This window comes from Nomascus leucogenys, chromosome 13, assembly GCF_006542625.1.
Source record: "Nomascus leucogenys isolate Asia chromosome 13, Asia_NLE_v1, whole genome shotgun sequence".
NCBI lineage: Eukaryota > Metazoa > Chordata > Mammalia > Primates > Hylobatidae > Nomascus > Nomascus leucogenys.
The window spans coordinates 78,293,608-78,318,789 of NC_044393.1; the positions used below are offsets into that span (position 1 = coordinate 78,293,608).

Here is a 25,182-nt window from a genome sequence, read left to right on the forward strand (position 1 = left end):
AAGTACCTGTTTCTGGTTTTTCTTTTCCCTCTAGTCACTTTTTTTTTTTTTTTTTTTTTTTTTTGAGACAGGGCCTTGCCCTGTCGCCCAGGCTGGAGTGCAGTGGCACGATCTTGGCTCACTGTAACCTCCACCTCCCAGGTTCAAGCAATTCTCCTGCCTCAGGCTCCCGAGTAGCTGAGATTATAGGCATGCACCACCACGCCCAATTAATTTTTGTATTTTTAGTAGAGACAGGTTTCATCATGTTGGCCGGGGTGGCCTTGAACGCCTGACCTCAGGTGATCCACCCGCCTCAGCCTGCCAAGGTGCTGGGATTTCAGGAGTGAGCCACGGCCCCTGGCCCCCTTTCATTACATTTTAAACAACTGTCATACCTTTGTCCATTCTGCTTGTCCTCCTTGACTAGTAAGAGCAGAATGACCATCAAAGACAAAGGACTGGATAAAGGAGCTGAAGGCAACACCCATCAGTGAAGAATGTCAATCCAAGAAATATAGCAGAATGAGAGAGTTGGAAATTAGGAAAAACCAGAATCTTCTCACTAAAATTAGGGGGTCAGCCTTTTTTGGTCTTTAATGGTTTCTCTTTGTTCCTTTTTTCCCTCAGGATTTCCTGTTTTTGCCTGGAAGGGAGAGTCAGAAGATGACTTTTGGTGGTGTATTGATAGATGTGTGAATGTGGAGGGCTGGCAGCCAAACATGGTGGGTCAGATTTCTGCTAACACAATTCTGTAGGGGTCAGGAATGGGGATGGGAGGAGGTTATGGCCTGGGAGAGGGTTTCCCAACAAGAAGGAAGGAAAATGGCTTCATTTCTATCTGACGTACCTGGGTTTCCAGCAGAACTAGATTCTTATGCTACAGGTACCCCCAGAGTATTGAAGCTCTTATAACTTCAGAGTGCCTTAATTATTGAGTCTAATATTGGAAGCATTTATATTCATTAGAAACCTTAAAGCGCTGCCCAGGATTCACATGTGGCTGGTTAAAAAACAATAGTAATGAGTTTCCATCCCCTGCTACTGCCTACTTCCCACCCCTTACAACAACCAAAAAACCCAAACAAACCACCCCAGAGCTCTGGAGATACTTAGCCTTCTCTCTAGAATCCATATACTTGTCATGTTAGTCAGGACTAGAAAAAAAATAAAAATAATAGAGTTCATATAATGAATTTACAGTAAACCTGAAGAGCTTCCAAGTTCAAATTTCTTCTCTTTATATTCTTTCCCCACTTTAAAAAAGACAACGAGGTGAAGTTTTGGGGTTTTAATTTTTGCTTCATTTTTATTTTTGTTTTATTTTTTAGAAGATCAAGTCTTGAAGCCTGATAGCACATTAGATTTGCCAAGAGGCAAAAAGCTACACAAAGGGCCGGGTGTGGTGGCCTGTAATCCCAGCACTTTGGGAGCCCAAGGCAGGTGGATTCCTTCAGCCCAGGAGTTCGAGACCAGCCTGGGCAACATAGGGAGACACTCTCTACAAAAAATAACAAAAATTAGCAGGATGTGTTGGCATGCACCTGTAGTAGTAGTCCCAGCTACTTAGGAGGCTGAGGTGGGAGGATCACTTGAGCCCAGGAGGTGGAGGTTGCAGTGAGCCGAGATCACACCACTGCAGTCCAGCCTGGGTGAGAGAGTGAAACCATGCCCCCACCCCAGCCCCCACAAAAAAAGCTACACAAAGTATAAGGTGCTCCTATTTTGCAAATAATTCTGCCCTCTCTCCTAGGGGGAGGGGGCAGAAATTAGGGAATGTACTGAGAAAAGAATCCCTGAAGCTCTAGTCCAACCATTGCTTGCTGCTGAAGGCTGCAGAGCAGGCCTCACTTGGTGCATGGCAGAGAAGTAGCTTCTTTCTGAATTCTGTGATCCAGGTCACACTGCACCAGGCTTGTTTGAGGAAGCTGGGTTAGAGCTTCATATCCTAAAGAGGTGGGGGAGCAGAGTTGACAGTGGCTGTAAGATGAGTCAGCTCATTCCAACAGTTTTAATAGTGACACGAGGGAATGTGACTGACAGATGCTAAAGCAGATATGCCAGGGGGTTTCTCCTGGGAATAAAACATGGATTTTTAAAGTCAGGAACCCGGGGAGGACATTAGGATTGTACCTGGAGAATTTTTGCAAACTGTAGAACCAGCACAAACTGCTAGGAAGGTTAATAAAGAGAGTAAGACAAGGACGAAAACGGTTGTCACCCCAGAAAACAGGACCCATACCTCTTTGGATTCTGTCAAGATTTAGTACTTCTCCTTGCTTCCCAACCTCGGGAAGATTTCCTGATGACAAGAATTTTCTGCAGTAGATTTACATGGTGAGAATTATGGGCAGCATTTATTAAGTAAATCTTAGAGACAGCAACTACTGTCTCTCGTGGATGAGAATAGTGAGACTTACAACACAGAGTTTCCAGTTGTTCAATCTCTCTTGTCTCTTATCTTTTCTGTGGAAGGGAAAACTTCATGAGGGATTCCATACATGGAGAATGGGAGAGAGAAACTCAGAAGAGCTTTTTGCTTTCTTCGGGCATCTGTTCTGGGGGTTTCTACTTGTAGTATGGAGCAAGTACAAGAGCTTTGATGAGAGTTCTAACTTGGATCTGGTTCTCAATCAAGGTTTGAGTGAGTGAGAGAAAATAGGTCAACAGCAAGAGCAAAAGCAAAAAAGAGATCAGGTGGTAGACATGAGGTTGGGGATTTTGTGTACTCTGGGGTCCAGAATGGCAGTTTTGGCACTTATAGTAGAGTTGATAATTGATGGGACTGCAAGATGGGTGCATGTCAGCAGAGGGCGACCCAGTTCTGTGGGACTTTCCAGGAGGATGCGTATAACAATTTGCAGAGTCCTGCTAAACACTTCTGACAGCCTAGGGAAGGACTGAAGTGTCACAGCCTCTTGCCTAATAATGTTCTAAGCTGGTTTTTCTTTAGCTTTATAATTCAAAAGCTTTTCTCTGCTGATGAAAGCTCCAGTGGGCACAGCGTTGTGTTTATCTTTAATCCCAACCTGAAATAGTGATAGATGAGCTGTTCAGAGGCATGCTTGCACACCTACATGCTGCACGGTTCCCTGGTTATTTTTAATTTGGTTTGTACAGAGTGTGAGGTTGTGCTAGGCAAAACCCTACAGTGTTGCCTGATATTTTGGGTGGGAGAGTGCCTATACTTTGGGAGAAGAAAAGGATTAAGGAATACAGTTTTATAAACCATTGTTCTGAGAGGGAGACTTAATTATCTGACCATTTATTGGTTTATTTTTCTTTTTTTTCTTAAGAGTCTGTGTAAACTGAGGCCTTTTATTTAAAGTCCATTTAGGCTTTCTGAATACCTATAGTAGATTCAAGATCTAGTGGCCTAGATAACCACAAATTATCAATCCATAAGAAAATCCTCAGTTAGTTGCTGTATATTTTGATACAGTAGATATGTCTTATAAGTACCGCGCGCTAACCGATTGCGCCACTGGAGCCACTTGATACAGTAGATATGTCATGGGGAGGGTCATTTGGCTGCATGAATTACAATTGGCCTTTCTCTTCTCATTGTCTTTTACTTCAGTATAATGACTATTTGGCAGATTATTGCATTTACTCTGGCTTTAAGTTACTTTGCATAACCATATGGGAAATTTGAAATATCTGTAAATTGCTAACTAGATTGGGATGCAAGACCCAGAGAAGCACTGAAGCCTTGAGGCTTCAGTAAAGTGAATGATGTTATTGATGCTTACTATTGCAGATCTTGGATGATGGAGGGGATCTTACCCACTGGATTTATAAAAAGTATCCCAACATGTTTAAGAAAATCAAGGGCATAGTAGAGGAGAGTGTTACTGGAGTTCATAGGTAAGATTTGACCTGGGCATACCTGGTTTTATGCAGTCTAGACACAAAATCTTATAAACACATACCTATAAAACACATGTTAAAAATTGGAGCCTGGGCTGGGCATGGTGGCTCACGCCTGTAATCCCAGCCCTTTGGGAGGCCAAGGCGGGTGGATCACGAGGTCAGGAGATCGAGACCATCCTGGCTAACACGGTGAAACCCCGTCTCTACTAAAAATACAAAAAAATTAGCCTGGTGTGGTGGCGGGCGCCTGTAGTCCCAGCTACTCAGGAGGCTGAGGGAGGAGAATGGTGTGAACCCAGGAGGCGGAGCTTGCAGTGAGCAGAGATGGCACCGCTGCACTCCAGCCTGGGTGACAGAGGGAGACTCTGTCTCAAAAAAAAAAAAAAAATTGGAGCCTGCTATGAGGTAACCACATCTCAGCTTGCTATGAGGTGAGCAGATCTCTCATTTTTTTTTTTAATTAACAACACGAATAATGAACTAAAATAGTGAGAAGGGGGCAGGTGGAAGAACAAATGAAGTCCTCATGTTTTCTAGTGATTGTAAACAATTAACTTCTTGTCCTTTTTGGACACATTTATTCCTTCATTCATTCATCAAATATTTATTGAACTTCTACAATGAATGAGGAACTGCTCTAGGTGCTAGGAATCTAGCAGTAGACAAAACAGACAGAAAAAACTCTGCCATCTGTCAGCCAAAGAACAAGAGCTTACATTCCTACATGGAGAGCAAGGACGTACGGTTCTGCTTCTCAAATGAGCAATAATTCTCTGAGTAAAATTGGAATTATTTCAGTTCAATTTCTGTGATCATTTCTATGATTTATTTCACCCATAAAGAACTAAAAGTATGAAAAAAAAGTTTTAGGGAAGTAAATTCTGAACCAGCCACCATCACTGCTTCAATACGTTATCATCTTTTTGAATGTACAAAACTGAGGTCAGGAGTTCAAGACCAGCCTGGCCAACATGGTGAAACCCCGTCTCTACTAAAAATACAAAAATTAGCCGAGTGTGGTGGCGGGCGCCTGTAATCCCAGCTACTCAGGAGGCTAAGGCACAAAAATCGCTTGAACCTGGGAGGCGGAGGTTGCAATAAGCCGAGATCACACCATTGCTCTCCAGTGGGGACAACAAGAGTGAAACTCCGTCTCAAAACAAACAATAAAAACACAAGCAGCCAGGCATAGTCTCATGCACTTGTAGTTCCAGCAGGCAGGGAGACCAGTGCAGATTTAGTGAACATTGTACCCAGTGGGTAATTTTTCAACCTTCAACCTGCTCCCACTCTCCCACTTTTTATAGTCTCCAGTGAAGGCCTTAAAATTTAGAGGTGGGTCAAGGATTTCCCCCACATGACTTTTGAATAAAATCTTTATTGTGAAGCGATATATGCAGGCTCTAGAAAGATATTCTTTATTTCTCAGTGGCCACCTAATAGGATGAAACTAGTCATGTCTCATGCTCTCATGCCTACCCAATCAACTTATTCCTGGGGCCTCCTATGAAAGCAATGGTAGATTGTAATGTCCTGATGTTTTTTGTTCTTGGCTTCCCTCATCCTCAGGCTGTACCAACTGTCCAAAGCTGGGAAGCTGTGTGTTCCAGCCATGAATGTCAATGACTCAGTCACCAAACAGAAATTTGACAACCTCTACTGTTGCCGTGAATCAATTCTTGATGGGTAATGTTTATTGTCTTAGAGATGAAGTTGTGTTGTCAAGTTGAGATTCTAAGTTTTTTGGCTTTGGTTATTTCTGGAAAGGATTCATGTAGCACCTCTGGATAATGTCTCCATTAAGCCAGAGCTTTGTCACCTCGTAAATTAAAATTACATTATTTTTATTTTCTCCTTTGTATCTTTTCTATTTCTAAATATTATATTTTCAAAATATTATCTAATAAATGTATGTTGCTTTTATGTTTAAAAGTTACTGTGTTATCTACATCTTCTTCCTTTCTGCACCACTTGCAAGAAAGGGGAAAAAAAAAGGAAAAAAACCCTTGCATATAGGATTGGTTAGATGGCAGGGAGTGAGAAAATATGTATTTTATTTAACCTTCCTTTCTGGTCATTAGTTTCTCTAGGATAGAAACCAGACTTTCAGTGTTACAGCTCTTTTAGAATTTGTCTAGCAGGTTTTCTGGTCTTTACCAGAAACCCCTTTAAAAAAAAAAAAGAAACCAGACTTTCTTTCAAAATGAAAAACCAACCAAAACAAAGAGATTCAATCTAACCTCAAGGGAGAAACAAGAGAAGATTTTTCTGATTTAATGTTTTTTGTTTCCCCTAGACTTAAAAGGACAACAGACATGATGTTTGGTGGAAAGCAAGTGGTAGTCTGTGGCTATGGAGAGGTGAAGTTTAACCTTTCATTTATTAGGTGTTTTAAATGGATTTTGTTGAAATATTCTGGAATTTTTTATTTGTATGGACATATGAGTACATTCTTTACCACTTTAGATGAGAAAAAGAATTTCAGAGGCCCTCTGGTTGAAGTAGTCTTTCTTTTTCCCTTTGCATTGCCACCATTTTTCCTTAAGTTGATTTTCTGACTTGCTCTAGTACCACTGTTTGTGATGTTCTTTTTAGCTTGTGTTTTGATTATGAATCGTGAGTGTGGGTGTTCTTGTGCACATGAATGAGATAAGAAGGAGCCTGGGGTTTGTTTATGAGCTGCATTCAATTATTTGTTCTTCTTGTTTTCCCCAAGTATGAATCTATTCAGTGAAATTCCTCTCAGGGGTGGAAAGAGGGGGTGCACTTCACCAGAAGCTTTGTGAAATGGTTTTCTCAGTGACTTTCCTTAATATGTGTGCTCTCTCCCCTCTTCAGGTGGGGAAAGGGTGCTGTGCTGCCCTGAAAGCCATGGGCTCCATTGTGTATGTAACTGAAATTGACCCCATCTGTGCCCTACAAGCCTGGTAAGCCTCTACGCTACCATCTCACTTGCAATCTCGGAGCTGCCTCCAAAGAATGGCCTGGTTGATGCCACACTTTATTTTAGAGGAGCCCAGATCCTCAGAGAGGCTGCCACTAACTCTAAGCATCTGTCTTTCAAAAAGGTCAAGGAGCTCTGCTTGGAGAGAGCAGAGACTATCAGAAAAGTGAAAATTTAGAAATCCTGTGGAGACAGTAACAGGGATTCTGTCAGCCAGAGAACAAGTAGCCCCTTACCTTCTCCATGTATAATACTTGCCTTTCAAATAATGATCAGAAAAGAAATTGGCAGGCATCAGATGCCTTCTGATGTGTTACAGTGAAAATAGCCCTTCTGTGGTATTCCTCCCAAAAATGTATAATCTGAATCTAATTGTGAGGAAACATTAGACCAATCCCAGTTAAGGGTAAAATCTACTAACTCTGAGTGAAGCATATATGGGAATTATTTACACTAGTATTATAATTCTTAAGTTTGAAATGATTCTAAAATTAAAAGTTAAAACTTTTCTTATCTATAAAATGTGGGTAATCATACCTACCTCATAGGATTGTTAGGGTTCAGTAAAATAATAATTAACATAGGCTGGGTGTGATGGGTTCATGCCTGTAATCCCAGCACTTTGGGAGGCTGAGGCAGGAGGATTGCTTGCACCCAGGAGTTCGAGACCAGCCTTGGCAACATAGGGAGACCCCATCTTTACAAATAATTTTTTTAAATTAGCTGGGTGTGGTGGTGCGTGCCTGTGGTCCTAGCTACTTGGGAGGCTGAAATAGGAGGATCACCTAAGCCTGGGAGGTTGAGGCTGCAGTGAGTTGTGATGATGCCACTACACTCCAGCCTGGGTCACCCAGCAAGACCCTGTCTCAAAATAATAATAATAATTATTCTATATTATACATTATATAACAAATACTTCATTATATAAGGTACAGAGCTGCTGCCACATAATATATGCTCCCTAAATAATAGCTGTTATTAAAATTGTCTCTTGCCATCCTCAGCAGGGTGGGAAATACCCCTGTTCTTAAAAATTATTGCAGAGTCCAAGTGTCTGTAGCCTAGGGGAACCATCATCCTTCTGGTACACTAAGGGTTTAGGAACCTGAACATGTTTTAATACAAATTGTGATACTGTTCAGATTATCCTATAGACATGAATTGATCACTTACTATGCCTTAGATACTGTGCTATGTGCTGAGAATGAATAAGGTGAATGTATAAATGAGATAAGGTCCTGCGTTTAGAAGCACACAGACAGATAACCACTGTGCAGCAAAGTAAGTGCTGTCATGGAGTTAAACGGCACATGCTTCTGTAGGAGCATAAAGGAGAAATTGCTTACTGAAGAGCAAGGGAGCAGGGTAGAAAGAGATGTCAGCAGAGCTGAGTCTTGACATTTGTATAAGTGTTTTCTTACTTTGGAAGTATATTCCAGGTACTGGGAACATGTGTGTTGTCTCCAAGGAAGGAGATAGCATGGCAGATTTAAGAAGCTGGAAATATTTTAATGTAGTTGGCAGATGAGATACATTTGGGGGAGTGGTACTATCTAAGGTAGGAGTCATGGGAGTCATATGTCAATATAATCACATATCACTGTAAGTATTTGGGTCTTACTCTAATCCTGCCTTATCCTTAAGAACAGGCAGTCTCACTGAAGTATTTTAAGAAAGGAAGCGACATGATCCAAATTGCATTTAGGAAAATCCCTCTGCAAAATGATTTAGAAAGATGTAAACCTAGAGGCAATGAGATTGGGCCAGGGGTTACTATAGTAATCTAGGCAAGAAGTAATAAGACATAAACTTAAGCAAGGCCAGTATGTATTAGAGAAGAGTAGAGAGATGAAAGAGACGTTTAAGGAGTTAAAGAAAAAGAGTCAGCCAGATTTGGTGACAGCTTCAATTCGGGAGAGGCAGCAAGGACATTCTTGTTTATATGGGCTCATTCAGTTGGATGAACAGTGATGCTGTTGATCAAGATAGAAAATGTAGAAGAAGAAATAGATGACATTATGGGTGCAGAGAAAATAATAAGTTTATTTTCAAACACAGTAAGTTTGAGAGCCTTCTGGGACATTGATGAGGTGCTATCCAGTGGCTAATTTGATGCTTCAGAGAGATCTAAGCTAAGGATACAAATGTAAAAATCAGCCATCTATAAGCAGTCATTTGCAGCCAAAGGAAGAGTATGGTTCTCTATACTGAAAGAATAGAGAAAAGAATAAAGGCATAACCCTGCAGAGCACCAATATCCAAAGGTTGGCTGAAGTTGAGGAGAGGCAATTAAGAGAAGTAAGAGGAAAACCAGGAGAGATGTATCATGGATTCCAAGGGGTATAGAGTTTTAAGAAGGCAAATAATGTTTAATGTAGTAGAAGAAATCAAATAAGAGTCTAAGAAGTTGGGCATGGTGGTGTGTGCCAATAGTCCTGGCTACTCAGGAGGCGGAGGCAGGAGGATTGCTTGAGGCCAAGAGTTAGAGGCTGTAGTGCACTATGATTATGCCTGTGACTAGCTACTGCACTCCAGCCTGGGCAACATAGTGAGATCCCATCTCTAAAAAAAAAAAGAAAAAAACGCAGTTAAGAGTCTAAGAAATCTTGGGTTTGGCCTTCAGGGGATCATTGATGATCTTGGAGAGAGCACTTTCAATGGGATAGTTGTTTAAATGGCTAAGTGGCGCTTTCTACAGTTTCTAGAAATTTGGTCAGGGAATCTCATGGTAGCCCCTGGCTCCCTATTATCAGGAAGAAATAAGTTCCGTGATACAAAGGAACCTTTTATTTCTGTCTTGTATGAACTAAGGAAATTGTTTGGATTTTTCACTTCTAAGAATAGTTCAGCTATCTCAAGAAATGACAGCAACTCAATATTAGCTTTTGAAGTCCTGTGTTAAAAGGCTCCCCAGCTGCCTGTTTAGGTTAATGGGTCATGCTTTATTTCAACAGTATGGATGGATTTCGACTGGTGAAATTAAATGAGGTCATCCGACAAGTGGACATTGTTATTACCTGTACAGGTATGATAATGACATTTTAAGTGGGGTGGCACTTGGGAATGTTTTTATGGAGCAAGTGCAAGATGATTGGAAATATTCTGAAAAACCAAACTCTAAAAGCTAGAGAGAGATAGTAGCCCGCAAAGCCAGCCAGTCTTTCACATTCTTCCTAATTCTTTAGAGCTCCGACCAAAGGTATACAATTAGGTTATTCCTATGTAAAAATGTTTCTCTTCACCCTTGAAGACAACTGTTATATCTCCATTCATCCTAGGAGATAACTAGAGATGAGATTCACCTATAAAGTTTAATTTGGGAAGCCAGATCTTAAATGTACACTTGATTTTTTATTTTACCTCCAAAAGTGATGTATGTTTCTCTCTAGTATGTAATTAAGGCAAGGCTAGAGAGAAATTCTTCATAGTTAGAGAGAGTAGAAGAGGTTATTCTGTTAATCTACCTCCGAAAGAGGTAGATTTTGAGTTTTAAAGAATATGCAGAAATGGCTAGTTTCCTCTAGGGTAAGATACTTATTTTTATGTAGAACCATAAACTATAGGAACACTGGTTTTCTTTTATAATTCTATTTTAGAGGGGGAAATAAGACAGAATAAAAAAAATTTGTAGTTGTAGCCTCAGGAAGAAATAGGGGCAGAGAAGAGGGACCATAAGAAGCTGTTCTTGGTTCATATCAATCCCCTGGATCTCTTTTGTTGTTTTAAGTAGAGATGAGGTCTCAGTCTCCAGGCTGGTCTCAAACTCCTGGCCTCAACGTGATTCTCCCACCTCTGCGTCCCAAAGTGATGGGATTATAGGTGTGAGCCACCCTGCCCAGCCTGGACCTTTTTTTTTTTTTTTTTAATTGCTTTTTTGTGATCTGTAATTCATTCACTACACATTTCACACATTTAAAGTGTTCACTGTTTTTCAGTAATTCACGGAGTTTGTACAACTATCACCACAATCTAATGTTTTTACTGAGTCGTAATTCACATTATAATGTTCACCCTTTTAAAGTATGTAGTTCAATGGCTTTTAGTAAAGTTGTGGAACATCCCAATTATTGAATTTTTATCACCCCAAAAAGAAACCCCGTATCATTAGCAGTCACTCCTTATTCCATCCTCCATCATCCGCCAGCCCTAGGCAACCACCATTTCCCTATTCTGGACATTTCATATAAATGGAATCATAGCAACACCTGTGAAAAGAAGGGGAAAAAATAATAATTTTTTTAAAAAAGGAATCATTTATGGCTGGGCACGGTGGTTCACGCCTGTAATCCCAGCACTTTGGAAGGCTGAGGTGGGTGGACCACCTGAGGTCAGGAGTTCGGGACCAGCCTGGCCAACATGGTGAAACCTCGTCTCTACTAAAAATACAAAAAATTAGCCAGATGTGGTGGCAGGCGCCTGTAGTCTCAGCTACAGGAGTGTGAGGCAGGAGACTTGCTTGAATCCGGAAGGCGGAGGTTACAATGAGCCAAGATTGTGCCATTGCACTCCAGCCTGGGCAACAAGAAAGAAACTCCTTCTCAAAAAAAAAAAAAAAAAAAAAGGTATCATTCAATATGATGTTTTCAGGGCCTCCCCATGTGATGGCATATATCAGTACCTTATTCCTTTTTATTGCTGAGTAATGTATCATTGTATGGTTATACCGTATTTTATTTACCCATTCATTAACTGGCAGACATTTGGGTTGTTTTCACTTTTTGGCTATTAGGAATAATGCTGCTATGAACATTGAATACAAGTTTTTATGTGGACATGTATTTTCAGTTCCCTTGGGTGTATACTAAGAGTAGAATTGCTGGATCATATAGTAACTTCGTTTTTAACATTTTCAGGCTGGGTGTGGTGGCTCACACCTGTAATCCCAGCACTTTGGAAGGCCGAAGTAGGCAGAGCACTTGAGCCCAGGAGTTCAGACCAGCCTGGGCAACATGGCAAAACTCTGTCTCTACCAAAAAAAATACAAAAATTAGCCGGGTGTGGTCCCAGATACTCGAGAAGCTGAAGTGGAAGAATCACTTGAGTGATTTAAAACAAAAAAACAACATTTTTAGGAATTGCCAAACTTTTTTTTTTTTTTTTTTTTTTGACACGCCCAAGCTGGAGTGTGGTGGCACGATGCTATCTCACTGCAACTTCCACCTCCTGTGTTCAAGGGATTCTCCTACCTCAGCCTGCCAAGTAGCTGGGACTACAGGCACACACCACCACACCTGGCTAATTTTTTGTATTTTAGTAGAGGCAGGGTTTCACCATGTTGCCCAGGTTTGTCTCAAACTCCTGAGCTCAGGCAATCCACCCCTCTCAGCCTCCCAAAGTGTTAGGATTACAGGCATGAGCCACCGTGCCTGGCTGGAATTGCCAAACTTTTTAAAAGTGACTGCACCATTTTACAATCCATCAACAATACATGTGCCTTCTAATTTCTGCATATCTTCACCAACACTTGTTATTGTCAGTCTTTTTGATATTGCCATCCTAGTGAGTGTAAAGTGGTACCTCATTGTGGTTTTGATTTCCATTTCCCTAATGACTAATGATGATGAGCATCTTTTGTGTATATTGGCCATTTGTACATCTTCTCTGAAGAAATGTCAATTCAGATCCTTTTCTTTTTTTTCTTTTGGAGACAGGGTCTCACTGTGACTCCCAGGCTACAGTGTAGTGATGTAGTCACAGCTCACTGCAGCCTCGACCTATGGGGCTCAATCAATCCTCCCACTTTAGCCTCCCTAGGAGCTGGGACTACAGGCACATGCCACCACACCCAGCTTATTTTTGTATTTTTTTGTAGAAATGGGGCTTTGCCATGTTGCCCAGGCTGGTCTCAAACTCCAGGGCTCAAGTTATTGATTCTGCCTCAGCCTCCCAAAATGCAGGGGTAACAGGCATGAGTGAGCATGCCTGGCCTGCCGTTTTTTTTTTTTTTTTTTTTTTTTTTTTTTTGAGAGAGAGTCTTGCTCTGTCACCCAGGCTGGAGTGTGGTGGTGTGATCTCGGCTCACCGCAAGCTCCACCTCCCGGGTTCATGCCATTCTCCTGCCTCAGCCTCCTGAGTAGCTGGGACTAAAGGTGCCTGCCACCACGCCCAGCTAATTTTTTGTATTTTTAGTAGAGATGGGGTTTCACCATGTTAGCCAGGATAGTTTCGATCTCCTGACCTCGTGATCCGCCCGTCTCAGCCTCCGAAAGTGCTGGAATTACAGGCATGAGCCACCGTGCCTGGCCTGGCCTGCTTATTTTTAAATTGTCTTCTTCTTATTGGGTTGTAAGAATTCCTTATAACAAGTCCCTTATCAGTTCTATGATTTGCACATTTATTTTCTCATTCTGTGGATTATCTTTCTCCACTGCTGCTCAAACCTCTCTTCTGTTTTTAAGGTAACAAGAATGTGGTAACCAGAGAGCACTTGGACCGTATGAAGAATAGCTGCATCGTTTGTAACATGGGACATTCCAACACAGAGATTGACGTGGTAAGATCAAGTAGCTCATTACTGGGGGCTTTTTTCTGTCCTTCACAAGGAACAAACTGGAAAATGAGAGAGCAGGGTCACAAGCCATCCTAAACATGACTATCCTGGCAGAGTTGTCCACATCTTTTCACTTACTAGCCCTATAGCCTGTGTTTTTGGAGACTGTAAATTTCTTCATCTCAATTTAATAATTCTAAATGATTGTCATCTTCTATTCAAGCTTGATACCTATTTACACCGTAAGCCTTATCTCTATGTTTAGGATTGAGAGCAAGATAAACTCAAAACTACAATGAATGATACAAACTCAAAGCTAAGTGATACATTGAATGTGAATCACTATGATAGTCAGTATTTTGGGGGTGTTTGGTTTTACCACAAAGATGAGATAAGTAGGTTGGTCCGGGGAAATAAGGGAGAGAAATCTATGGGCTGGGATGATTATGTTGCTTAGGATTGACTGTGTGTATCAAATACTGTGGTTTCTTCTTTTATCCCTCTCTTTTATTGGGCGAGGTCACCCCTCACATGTTTTCCAAACTGTAGTAATTGTGTCTGCAGGTGTCATAATCAATCCAGCACCATTGTGTAGAAGCATGTGTTCTTCAAACCTGGAAAATATATCACTTTGATTCTCTAATTTGGTTATATTCACCCTAAATTTTTCCAATCCAAAATAGCACTTGGTACTAATAAGTTGCCCAAGTAATAGTTAATAGAAATGTTTTTCTTTTTTTTTTTTTTGAGACGGAGTCTCGCTCTGTCGCCCAGGCTGGAGTGCAGTGGCGCAGTCTCGGCTCACTGCAACCTCTGCCTCCTGGGTTCAAGCGATTCTCCTTTCTCAGCCTCCAGAGTAGCTGGGACTACAGGCACCCGCTACCATGCCTGGCTAATTTTTATGTTTTTAGTAGAGGCAGAGTTTCACCATATTGACTAGGCTGGTCTCAAACTCCTGACCTTGTGATCTGCCCACCTCTGCCTCCCAAAGTGCTGGGATTATGGGCATGAGCCACCACACCCAGCCAAGTGTTATTTCTTTTCAGACTTACCAAAGTATCTCTCAGTGTGACTTTTACTCTGGTTTTAAATTTTTCTGGCATTTTTATGGCACGCTTGTATTTCTCTCTGGGTAACTGGCTCGAGCAAAGCATGCTTTCATCTCCACTGAAGGCTGCTCTGATTGAGCTTCAGCATTGCCAGGTAAGGACCAGCTGATGTACTGACAGCTTATTGGATAATATTTATTATATATAGTTTCCCTTTTAAATTCTGTGCTCTATTCTTCCATTATTAAAAATAGCTGGCAGAACAACCTACCAAAGCCTCTTTCTACCCTAGGGTATCTGAGTGGTATGGCCTTATTACTCTCTGTTACCATGATATTTTGCTTACAGTGAACAATTTAGTTGGTAATTGGCTCTTTATTTTTCTTTTGCTTAAGTTTCATTTATGTGCCATACTGCCTCTTTGCTGAATGATCAAGGATATTAGTATTTCTAAAACTATCCAGCAAATGATTCTCATTTCCTGGATGACTTTGCTTCTCTAGAGCCCCCAAAGGGGAAAGGCCTAAAGGGAAGTATTCATGTCATGCCCTGGGCCCTAATGGGAAATCTTCAGAGGAAGGGAAGGGGAAGGAATTTTCCTTTCTAAACCCTCAAGACGCTCTGAAATAAAAATAATTCCAAATGCAGTCATGTACCTTTTGTATTTTTACTTTATCTCATTTCATCTTTTTGACCACTCCATGGGGCATTATTCTTATTCTTAATTTTCAGTTGGGAAACTAAGAAGTTAACTACCTTGTCAGGCATATATTTGATTCAAAATGAAACCAGTGCACAGGCCAGGCATGGTGGCTCACACCTGTAATCCCAGCGCTTTGGGAGGCTGAGGCAGGTGGATCACCTGAGGTCAGGAGTTCAAAACTCCATCTCAAAAAAAAAAAAAAAAAAAAGAAAAAGAATATGATGTTTGAGACCATGGGTGGTGGCTCACACCTGTAATCCCAGCACTTTGGGAGGCCAAGGCGGGATGATTACTTGAGCCCAGGAGTTCGAGACCAGTCTAGGCAACATAGTGAGACCTCATCTCTACAAGAAATTAAAAAAACAAAATTAGTTGGGTGTGGTGGCTTACACCTGTAGTACCAGCCTGGCCAACATGATGAAACCCTGTCTCTACTAAAAATACAGAGATTAATTGGGCTTGGCAGCGTGCAACTGTAATCCCAGCTACTCCAGAGGCTGAGGCAGGAGAATTGCTGGAACCTGGGAGGCTGAGGTTACAGTGAGCCGAGATCGCGCCATTGCACTCCAGCCTGGGCAACAAGAGCGAAACTCCATCTCACAAATAAAAAAAAAAGAAAAAAGAAACCAGTGCACAAAATCCAGGGGTTTTTTTACTCCTAGTCTAGTTTTCTTTGTTTTGTTTTCCTGTGTGTTGTATTTATTATCTCCTCATGACTTGTGGATTAACTTCAAATCATGATGGTAATCTCTCCTTCAGAGGCAGCCTAGACATAAGTAACCTCCCAGGATGAAGACCAGAAGACTCTTCACCTTCAATTACAAATATTTATGTATGATTGCTATATGCCAAGTGTTGTTCTAAATGCTTGGAGTCAGTGAACAAAACAAGCAAATATTTCTACCTTCATGGAGCTTATATCTTAGAAGAAAAACAATAAACATAATAAATATGTAAAATTTATACTATGTTAGAAGGCAAAAGCACCACAGAAAAAAAAGTAGAGCATGGTGGGAGAATTGAGCACTGGATTATAATTTGAAATAGATCAAGCTGTGACCCTTATTAAGAATATGATGGGCGGGGTGCAGTGGCTCACACCTGTAATCCCAGCACTTTGGGAGGCCGAGATGGGTGGATCACCTGAGGTCAGGAGTTCAAGACCAGCCTGGCTAACATGGTGAAACCCTGTCTCTACTAAAAATACAAAAAAATTAGCTGGGTGTGGTGGTGGGCGCCTGTAATCCCAGCTACTCAGGAGGCTGAGGCAGAAGAATTGCTCGAACCAAAGAGGCGGAGATTGCAGTGAGCTGAGATCGCGCCATTGCACTCCAGCCTGGGTGACAAGAGCGAAATTCCATCTCAAAAAAAAAAAAAAAGAAAAAGAATATGATGTTTGAAATGATGTCTGGTGGCTGACACCTGTAATCCCAGCACTTTGGGAGGCCAAGGCAGGATGATTACTTGAGCCCAGGAGTTCGAGACCAGCCTAGGCAACATAGTGAGACCCCATCTCTATAAAAAATAAAAAAATAAATAAAAAAAATTAGTTGGGTGTGGTGGCTTGCACCTGTAGTACCAGCTATTTGGGAGGCTGAGGCGGAATCACTGGAGCCTGGGAGGCAGAGGTTGCAGTGAGCCAAAATCGTGCCAGTGCGCACCAGCCTGGGTGACAGAGTGAGACCCTGACTCCAGCAAAAAAAAATTTTTTAAAAAAGATGATGTTTGAGGCAGACTGGAAGGAATTTGCCATGTGGATTTTTATGTAAACAGCATTTCAAGAAGAGAGAAAGACCAGTACACATGCCCTCAGGCAGGAGTGTGCTTAGTCTGAGGAGCAACAAGGAGGCCAGTGTGCTTGGAGGAGAATGAGCGTAGGACAAGGAAGAGTGGAAGATGAGGTCAGAGGGGTAACAGGCCAGATCCTAGAGGGCCTCATAGCCCATTGTAAGAACTCCTCATTATATCCTGAGAGAACTAGGGAGCTGTTGAGGATTTATAATCTGACTTAACGTTTTTAAAGGATGGCTTTTATTTTAAAAGGACTGCCCTGGTTGCTGTGTTGAGACTAGACCAAGTTTTCCAAGTATTGCAAGGTGGCCCCCATATCTACCAGTCACATGAGCCAAGGGCCATCTCTCACTTCTCTTTGTGTTCTTCTTGGCGGAAGATATATAGCTAAGCTAAATGGTCCAGAAAAGGAGATGCTCAGAGGAACTTTTGAAAAGTTAAATTATTCAACCTTTAGTGATAGTGTCACAGGGCATGTAAAATGAAATTCAAGGAAATATCAAACTCAACTAGTAATTGAAACCGAATTTTTATTCAGTGTTTAGCAAATTTATATTGAATACCTGCTCTGCTCTGTGCCAGATACCAATTTACTAAACAAATGACAGTGAACAATATCCCGTCTCTCAGGGAGCATATATTCTAGTGTGGGAGACAAATAATAAAGAAATAGATTGTTATTGTTAGCGCTTAGTGTTGAAGACAAATAGCAAGATAAGGGTATTGGGGATTCCATTTTAGTTAGGGTAGTCAAGGAAGTCTCTTTGAGGAGATAACACTTTAAAAAACCTGAATGAGATAAAGGAGCAAGCCATCTGAGCATTCTGTTCGGAGAAAATGGCAGGTAAAAGACCCTGAGGGAGACACCTGCTTGATGTGTTTGAGAAAAAGAAAAGAAGTCACTGTAGTAGGAACACTGGGCAAGGGGGTGAGGAGAAGAGTTAACTCAAGGAGGTATAGGCTATGTAGAGCTTTACAGGTCATGTTAAGGACTTTAGATTTTATTCTGAAAGAAGCCATTGGGAGGTTTTGAATAGATGAGTGACAAAATCTGACTTAGGTTTGTATGTATGTATGTATGTATGTATTTATTTATTTTTGAGACAGAGTCTCACTCTGTTGCCCAGGCTGGAGTGCAGTGGTGCAATCTCGGCTCACTGCAACCTCCGCCTCCTGGGTTTAAGCAATTCTCTTGCCTCAGCCTCCTGAGTAGCTGGGACTACAGGCGCCCGCCACCATGCCCGGCAGATTTTTTGTGTTTTTTACGTAGAGTTGGGGTTTCACCATGTTGGCCAGGCTGGTCTCGATCTCCTGACCTCGTGATCCACCAGCCTTGGCCTCCCAAAGTGCTGGGATTACAGGCGTGACCCACCATGCCCAGCCGACCTAGGTTTTTAAAAATTACTCTGGAAGCCAGGTGTGGTGGCTCATGCCTGTAGTCCCCAGCTATTGAGGAAGCTGAGGTGGGAGGATTGCTTGAGCCTGGAAGTTAGAAGTCAGCCTGGGCAACACAGTAAGATCCTGTCTCTAAAAATAAAATTACTCTGGCTTTTGTATAAAGAAAACACTCTGGAGCTTGACTAATGATAGGGATGACAGCAGGTTCTTTCAGTATTTCTGACTGTAGAAAGTGGTGGCTTGGATTAGATGGGCAAGTGGTAGAGGTGATAAGAAGTGATAGGTTGTGACCAATGGAATTTGCTAAATGGATTGGATGAGAAAAAGAGGGAAATCAGTACCAGTCAACTCAGTGAAACTGTAGGAGAATGATTTGGTGAGTATCCAGATATTTTTAGTAATCAAAATTTTTAAAGAGTTTTTTTTTCCTTTTTTGGTAGGAATTCATAGTTTAACCTTGAGATGTTGCCTGCTGCAAATTTAAGAAGGAGTAGCTCATCAAAAGAGTTGGTCATTTAGAAAGCTGCATTTTTTTCTGAGAAATATGAATGCTGTGAATACTGAAGGACCTGGGATAGGGATGCTCTCCACTGCCTTTTGGCCATATCTTTCTTTTATATGTTTGCTTTATCTTAAAAGCAGACCTGCAGCCAGGTGTGGTAGCTCACGCCTGTAATCCCAGCACTTTGGGAGGCTGAGGCAGGCAGATCATGAGATCAGGAGTTCGAGACCAGCCTGACCAACATGGTGAAACGCCATCTCTACTAAAAATACAAAAATCAGCTGGGCATGGTGGCGTGTGCCTGTAATCCCAGCTACTCAGGAGGCTGAGGCAGGAGAATTGCCTGATCCCGGGAGGCGGAGGTTGCAGTGAGCCGAGATCACGCCACTGCACTCCAGCCTGGATGACAGAGTGAGACTCCGTCTCAAGAAAAAAGCAGACCTGCTTACCCATGTGCATCACATAGAAGGCCTGTGTAATTGTAAGCTTCACAATTCAGGTGGTCAAACCATTAAGTACATAGGCTTTAAACATTTTTTCCAGCCAAAGAATGATTTAACCTGAGACTTTGTGCTTTACAGGACTAGAACTACAGTTGTTCTCCCTGAAAAAAAAAAAAAAATCAGGTGTGCACTGTTCAGAATTATATAAGACCAATTTGTGCAAGCATAATGAGTGGCCAGTTTATGGTGGGATGTACACCTGGTTTGGGAAGGTAGTCTGCACAGGAATCCCTTTTCCTGGTAGGTTGTTTAGTGATTATAGGTCCACAGCAAAGACAACTGGATGTTTTTAAGAGAGATTCTTGTCAAGCTGTGCCAGCCGTAAGGTAGGAAACCCTTCTGCTCTTGAGGAATGTGACTGCTGACTAGGCCTTAATAGGCAGGTTATTGGAGCTTCCTGGACAGTGGTAGAGATAAGTTAACCAAGTTTCTCTTAAAACTCCTTTTTAAACTTACTGTCAGGCTTTCACCTACAGCATAGCCATTCCAGTGCTCTAGTAAACTGCCTCTACTAAGCATTGGTTATTTTCTTATGTTCGTAAGAAGTGTCCTTTCCTTGATTCTGCCATATCTTTCTTCCCAAGGAATACTTCCTAAGATGGGTTTTAGCTCTTAGCTCCCAATCACCAAGATTGCTTGGCCTCTGGAAGATTAGGGGTGTGAAACACTAAGAACCTGAAATACTTTAAACTCCCGTCATCCCAATAAAAACTGCCATTGTCACCAAGAGTATCTCTTGACTCTTTGTGGTTATTACCCTCCATGGTACTAAGCTCTAAAGGCTAATGGATTCTACTTTGTATATCCTTAACTTCTCAAAATGGTCTGTTTGCTTAAATTCTTTTTTTTTTTTTTTTTTTTTTTTTTTTGAGACAGGGTCTCACTCTGTTACCGCCCAGACTGGAGTGCAGTGGCACAATCTCAGCTCACTGCAGACTCGACTTCCCGGGCTCAAGCATTCCTCCCACCTCAGCCTCCCGTGTAGCTGAGACTACAGGCGCACGCCAACATGCCCAGCTAATTCTGCTCTTTTTTTTGTAGAGACAAGGTCTCACTATGTTGCCCAAGCTGGTGTTGAACTCCTGGGCTCAAGGGATCTTCCCACCTTGGCCTCCCAAAGTGTTGGGATTACAGGCGTGAACCTTTCTCATAAGTTCTTTTTAACCCTTATATTTACAGTATTTATTTATAACATTTATTTTTTAAAATTCCAATTTTAAAGTAATACTTGCTTAGTTTAAAAATGCAAACACTATAAATATGCTTAAAATAAGCAAAAAACTTCCATAATTGAGATTACACTATATTGTTCTGCAACTTGATTTTTTTCACTTAATAGTGAGTGGGCCAGGCGCGGTGCCTCACGCCTGTAATCCTAGCCTTTTGGGAAGCTGAGGCAGGCAGATCACCTGAAATCGGGTTCGAGACCAGCCTAGCCAACATGGCAAAACCCCATCTCTACTAAAAAAAATACAAAAATTAGCTGGGCGTGATGGCGGGTGCCTATAATCCCAGCTATTCGGGAGGCTGAGGTAGGAGAATCGCTCGAACCCAGGAGGCAGAGGTTGCAGTGCGCCAAGATCATGCCATTGCACTCCAGCTTGGGTGACAGAGTGAGATTCCGTCTCAAAAAAAAAAAAAAAGAATAGTGAATGGTTTTCACGTTAACACATATATGTCTTTTTTTTGGAGCTCCTTGTTGTAGTACCTTTTTAAAAAAGAGTTGTATAATATTCCATTATATTGAACTACCCTGATTTACTTAACCATTCCCTTATTTATTTACATTTTTCACTATTACAAATAAGGCTGGATTGAACATTCTTGGACACTTATATTTCTGAACTTGAGCAAGTGTTTTTATTGGATAGAGCCCTAAAAAAGTGAAACTGATTGGTCAAAGATTAGGTACATATAAAATTTTGCTAGCTGCTGCCAAATTGTCCTGTAGAAAGGTTGAACCAATTTATGAAACTTGAGATTTCAAGAAATTGTATGTGTTTCCCATCTACCTAATAAAGAAACGGTCCACACCATTAATATAGTTCTGAATGCACTGAAATATAATTGTATATGTCTTTCCCACTAGATTGGTACTTCCTCAGGGATAGGAATCATAAATTTCTAAACTTTAGCATCCCATTGTTTGCTTAAATAGACCTTGAAATACAAAAATGAAAAGAAGATACTGTCTTTATCCATAAATGGCTCACAGCCCAGTAAAGGAATCCACAGTCTTATCTATATTCATGCTCTTTACTACAATGCCTAGAATATGGTATGTACCCTGTAAATCATTATTGTATAACTAAAAGTGTTTCTCTTTATTTGTCTAAAAACTATTTGGCAGAACTTCTTAATTTTATCAAATGAGCCAATGGGTAGTTTTGGAATATGAACTCACTTTCTATTTTAGGCACTGCCTATTGGAAGAAAGAAGGTGTTGTCTTAAGTCTACACCCCGTGGCTGTTATTTGATTGCTGCTGTTAAAAAAACATAACATTTTTTCTCATTTTCTCTGAATATACAATATACAGAAATGGAAGGAGGGTGAGCCATTGGGAGCTTTACTCTACCATTAAGCATTTCTTTAAAGGCTACCTCACATTTGCACTTAGGTCACAAAGCTTCTGTAACTAGGGTGAACCACCATCATTGAAAAGGTGGAACCTGGGACCTTCGGATATGAGGGCAGAACCTTGAGCCCCAGCATGCTATGTTTAGGACATTTGGCCTCTTACTAAACCCACTCAGCTGTGTTCCTCCTTTTTTTCTTTGTTTCTTCAGCACTTGTATATTCAGTTTGCACTGTATTAATTTGCACTTGTTTGCATGTTGCTTTGTAAGTATTTTAAGGGCATTTTTTTCCTCTCACATATGTATTGTTTTGTGTCCCCAGCTAAAGTACAAGCTTTTTGAAGGCAGAAACCATGTCTTTGGTTTCTTTTGTATTTCCCATAGCACCTTTTACTGTGAGAGTGGGCACACAGTATATGTTGTGGAATGACATCCTGAGTGATCCCTCCCTGGCTGGGCCTCAGATTAAATTCCCTGAAATGGAACAGTCCTAACCAACACAGGACAGGTATTCTCCATCTGGCATGTTGGTTGCTCCTTTCAACCTGCTATTTGAAATGGCTCCCTTCAACATCTTTCTGTCCCCACAGTGGGGCTTGCTATGGCTAATGCTGTACTTGCTGTATGTGTTCCAGGCGAGTCTGCGGACACCAGAACTGACCTGGGAGCGAGTGAGATCTCAAGTTGACCATGTGATATGGCCTGATGGCAAGAGGATAGTACTGCTGGCAGAGGTAAGGCTGAGACTGGCAAAAAATACTCCCCCACAACAGGAGAGACTGCAATACCCAGGTCCCCTCCTCCTCATGTTCTCGAATACTTTCAACTCCTCTGTTAAGCACAAGTTTGACTACTTTCCCAATGGATTTTACTTCTAATTGTGAAAGATCTTTTCATTCAGCAATTAAGAAACTATTTTGGTTCCCCACTTTTCACCAATTATCCTGTCTCTCCACGTCAATCCACAGGTTGAGTCAGATAATTATTACTGTAGAAGGAATTCACAGATAGAACCAGTGCCGCTTTGAGTGATGCGTACAAAGAGATAATGTCATTTGTGGGATGCTTTAATCACTAAGCACAAAGTAGATATCCCAGACTGTAACCAGGACTATCTTAGGCAAGTTCTGGGAATGTATGTTTTTACTAATAGATTCCCTGTTTTTGAATGTCCATTCCCTTGAATTGAGCCAGATGTGTAGTAGGTACCTACCCAGATGTCAGTTGCTCAATTGATATTTCCCCATCCTAGCTCCTAGCTCACATTGACACTACTGACTTTGATTTTATTGGCTTCCATGTCAGTGTTTGACCACTTTTCCTTTCTTAAAAGCTCCTCTTCCCTAGTCCTGGATTCCTGACAGCTATAATATTAGATGCCTTCTATTCTTACCTTGAAGCTTTCTCTTCTTCAGATAAAGATACCAAAATATGAAGGAGGATAATAATACTTTTCTCAATTTTGATTTTCAGTCGGTTTTTTCTTTTTTTATATTAAAGAACCTGAATATGAAAATGTAAAAGATACATTGTCTTTATCTAGGTGCCCATAAGTTAGGGGTTTTTAGTGTCCTTACTGTTCTCCTCATGTTTTCCTCACTTTATCTCATCTTCTCAGATACTTCAGGGCATTCGTAAAGGGACTGAACTCTTTCTTCACAAGGAAGGAGTATATATGAGGAGGAGATGGGCAGATTGCCAAATATGTATTAATAGCTTTGATGTCAGTCTGCTGACTGATGACTTATTTCTAGCTGCCCTAGGAGGTCCCACCTGGTAATTTTGGTGACAAAAGCAAGTACCATGGGTGTTTTTGGCTAGATGGTTGAGCAAAAAGGTGGTCAGGCTTCATAGGAAACAAAATAGGAAAGGGTGGCATTGGGGGCAATTTCTATTTCTTCTACTGTCTGAATCACCAACTCAAAATACAAGGCTGACAATGCTGTCTTTGAATCCAGGAGAACCAAACTGAAGGAGAAGCACAAAAATCATCACAGCTATGGGGAAACCCTGTCTCTACTAAAAAATAAAAAAAAAATAAAAAAATACAAAAGTTAGCCGGGCATGGTGGCACACGCTTGTGATCCCAGTTACTCTGGAGGCTGAGGCAGGAGAATCACTTGAACCCAGGAGGCAGAGGTTACAGTGAGTCAAGATCATGCCACGGAACTCCAGCCTGGGCAACAGAGGGAGACTTCGTCTAATCAATCAATCAATCATCACAGCTTCTTAAGTCCAAAGATATCTCTCCTCACAACCTGGAGAGATTGTCCCTGGGTTTGACTGATCATTGTTTATTTCAAGACAGTCTTTCAAAGGAATGCCGATCCTCAGAAGGAGGATATTTTCTTATAGAGAGTAGAAAATTCAAGAGAAATACACTGATATTTGGCATAAGCCTCAGTGTCATATGACCATCTGTATTCCTTTTTAAATAATTCCAGAAATCTTTTAGCTATTAGTTTCATCAGATTTTCCAGAATTTTAGTGGTTTCATTTAAACGTCAGTCAGTTAGTTCTTATATATTGAATAGCTGCTTTTTTTCCAGCAGTGTTAGTCAGAAAGTGTTTGGAAAATGGCGGTCATGCTTCTCTTCCCTCAATTCTCAAAGACCAGCGAGTTTGTCCTAATCCATTTGTGTCTTCACCTTTGATCACTAGGGCCGCCTGCTGAACCTTAGCTGCTCCACAGTGCCTACATTTGTGCTGTCAATCACTGCTACTACTCAGGTAAGGCTTCCAGAGTGGGATAGCAGTAGTCTGGAGAGGGTCCTCAGACCCACCAGGTTTCACTTGCTTGGGTAGATTGCCATGAATGGCACATCAGCATCCATCTCTCTACTTTTCTAGGCTCTTGCTTTGATAGAGCTTTACAATGCTCCTGAGGGTCGCTATAAGCAGGATGTCTACCTGTTGCCCAAGAAGATGGGTAAGTATTTACTCTTCCATCTCCATCCTTACCAAAGTAGTTCAGAGTCTGAGGCTAAAGGAAGTTTGGGGGCATTAATTTACTTAAGTATGGGGAAGAAAAGTTACCTTCATCTTGTAAAGTAGGAGTTAGGATTCCTAGGTGCCATTCCCAGTTATTTATCCCATTTTCTACATGTGTTGCCCTAGTGAAGTTGTGACATTATGCTGTGATTTATTTTACCTGCCTGTGAATTTTAAGGATTTTTTTTTTCTTAAAGTATCTTTATGTGGGAATCTCAAAGGAGAAAAAAAAAAAATCTTCCCTTGAAAGAGAAGAATCATCTCCTACCTTGTGACATCTGACTTATTCCAATTCTAGGCTGCCAAATAGCCCCTACCAAACTTTTCTCAGATGACACAAGACTTTCTTACTACACCTTCCAACACCAATCCCAATGCTTC

At 41.3% G+C, this 25,182-nt stretch overlaps 1 protein-coding gene and 1 non-coding gene across 5 annotated transcripts in view; both read left to right on the forward strand.

Annotated features, from left to right (window-relative positions):
• The window catches only part of AHCYL2 (adenosylhomocysteinase like 2), a 205,382-nt gene that overhangs the window by 175,579 nt on the left and 4,621 nt on the right, over nucleotides 1-25,182 (forward strand). For all 4 annotated transcript variants that reach the window (XM_030825541.1, XM_012512325.2, XM_003261316.4 and 1 more), the window contains 10 exons: nucleotides 610-704; nucleotides 3,740-3,846; nucleotides 5,422-5,538; nucleotides 6,149-6,212; nucleotides 6,691-6,779; nucleotides 9,751-9,821; nucleotides 13,195-13,289; nucleotides 22,446-22,544; nucleotides 24,472-24,540; nucleotides 24,661-24,739. In XM_030825541.1, the coding sequence (XP_030681401.1) occupies nucleotides 610-704; nucleotides 3,740-3,846; nucleotides 5,422-5,538; nucleotides 6,149-6,212; nucleotides 6,691-6,779; nucleotides 9,751-9,821; nucleotides 13,195-13,289; nucleotides 22,446-22,544; nucleotides 24,472-24,540; nucleotides 24,661-24,739 (885 nt within the window). The remainder of the gene's footprint in view (nucleotides 1-609; nucleotides 705-3,739; nucleotides 3,847-5,421; nucleotides 5,539-6,148; nucleotides 6,213-6,690; nucleotides 6,780-9,750; nucleotides 9,822-13,194; nucleotides 13,290-22,445; nucleotides 22,545-24,471; nucleotides 24,541-24,660; nucleotides 24,740-25,182) is intronic.
• LOC115838109 lies at nucleotides 5,960-6,021 on the forward strand. The gene has a single exon (XR_004033155.1). It is a non-coding gene; the product is annotated as a U7 small nuclear RNA (small nuclear RNA).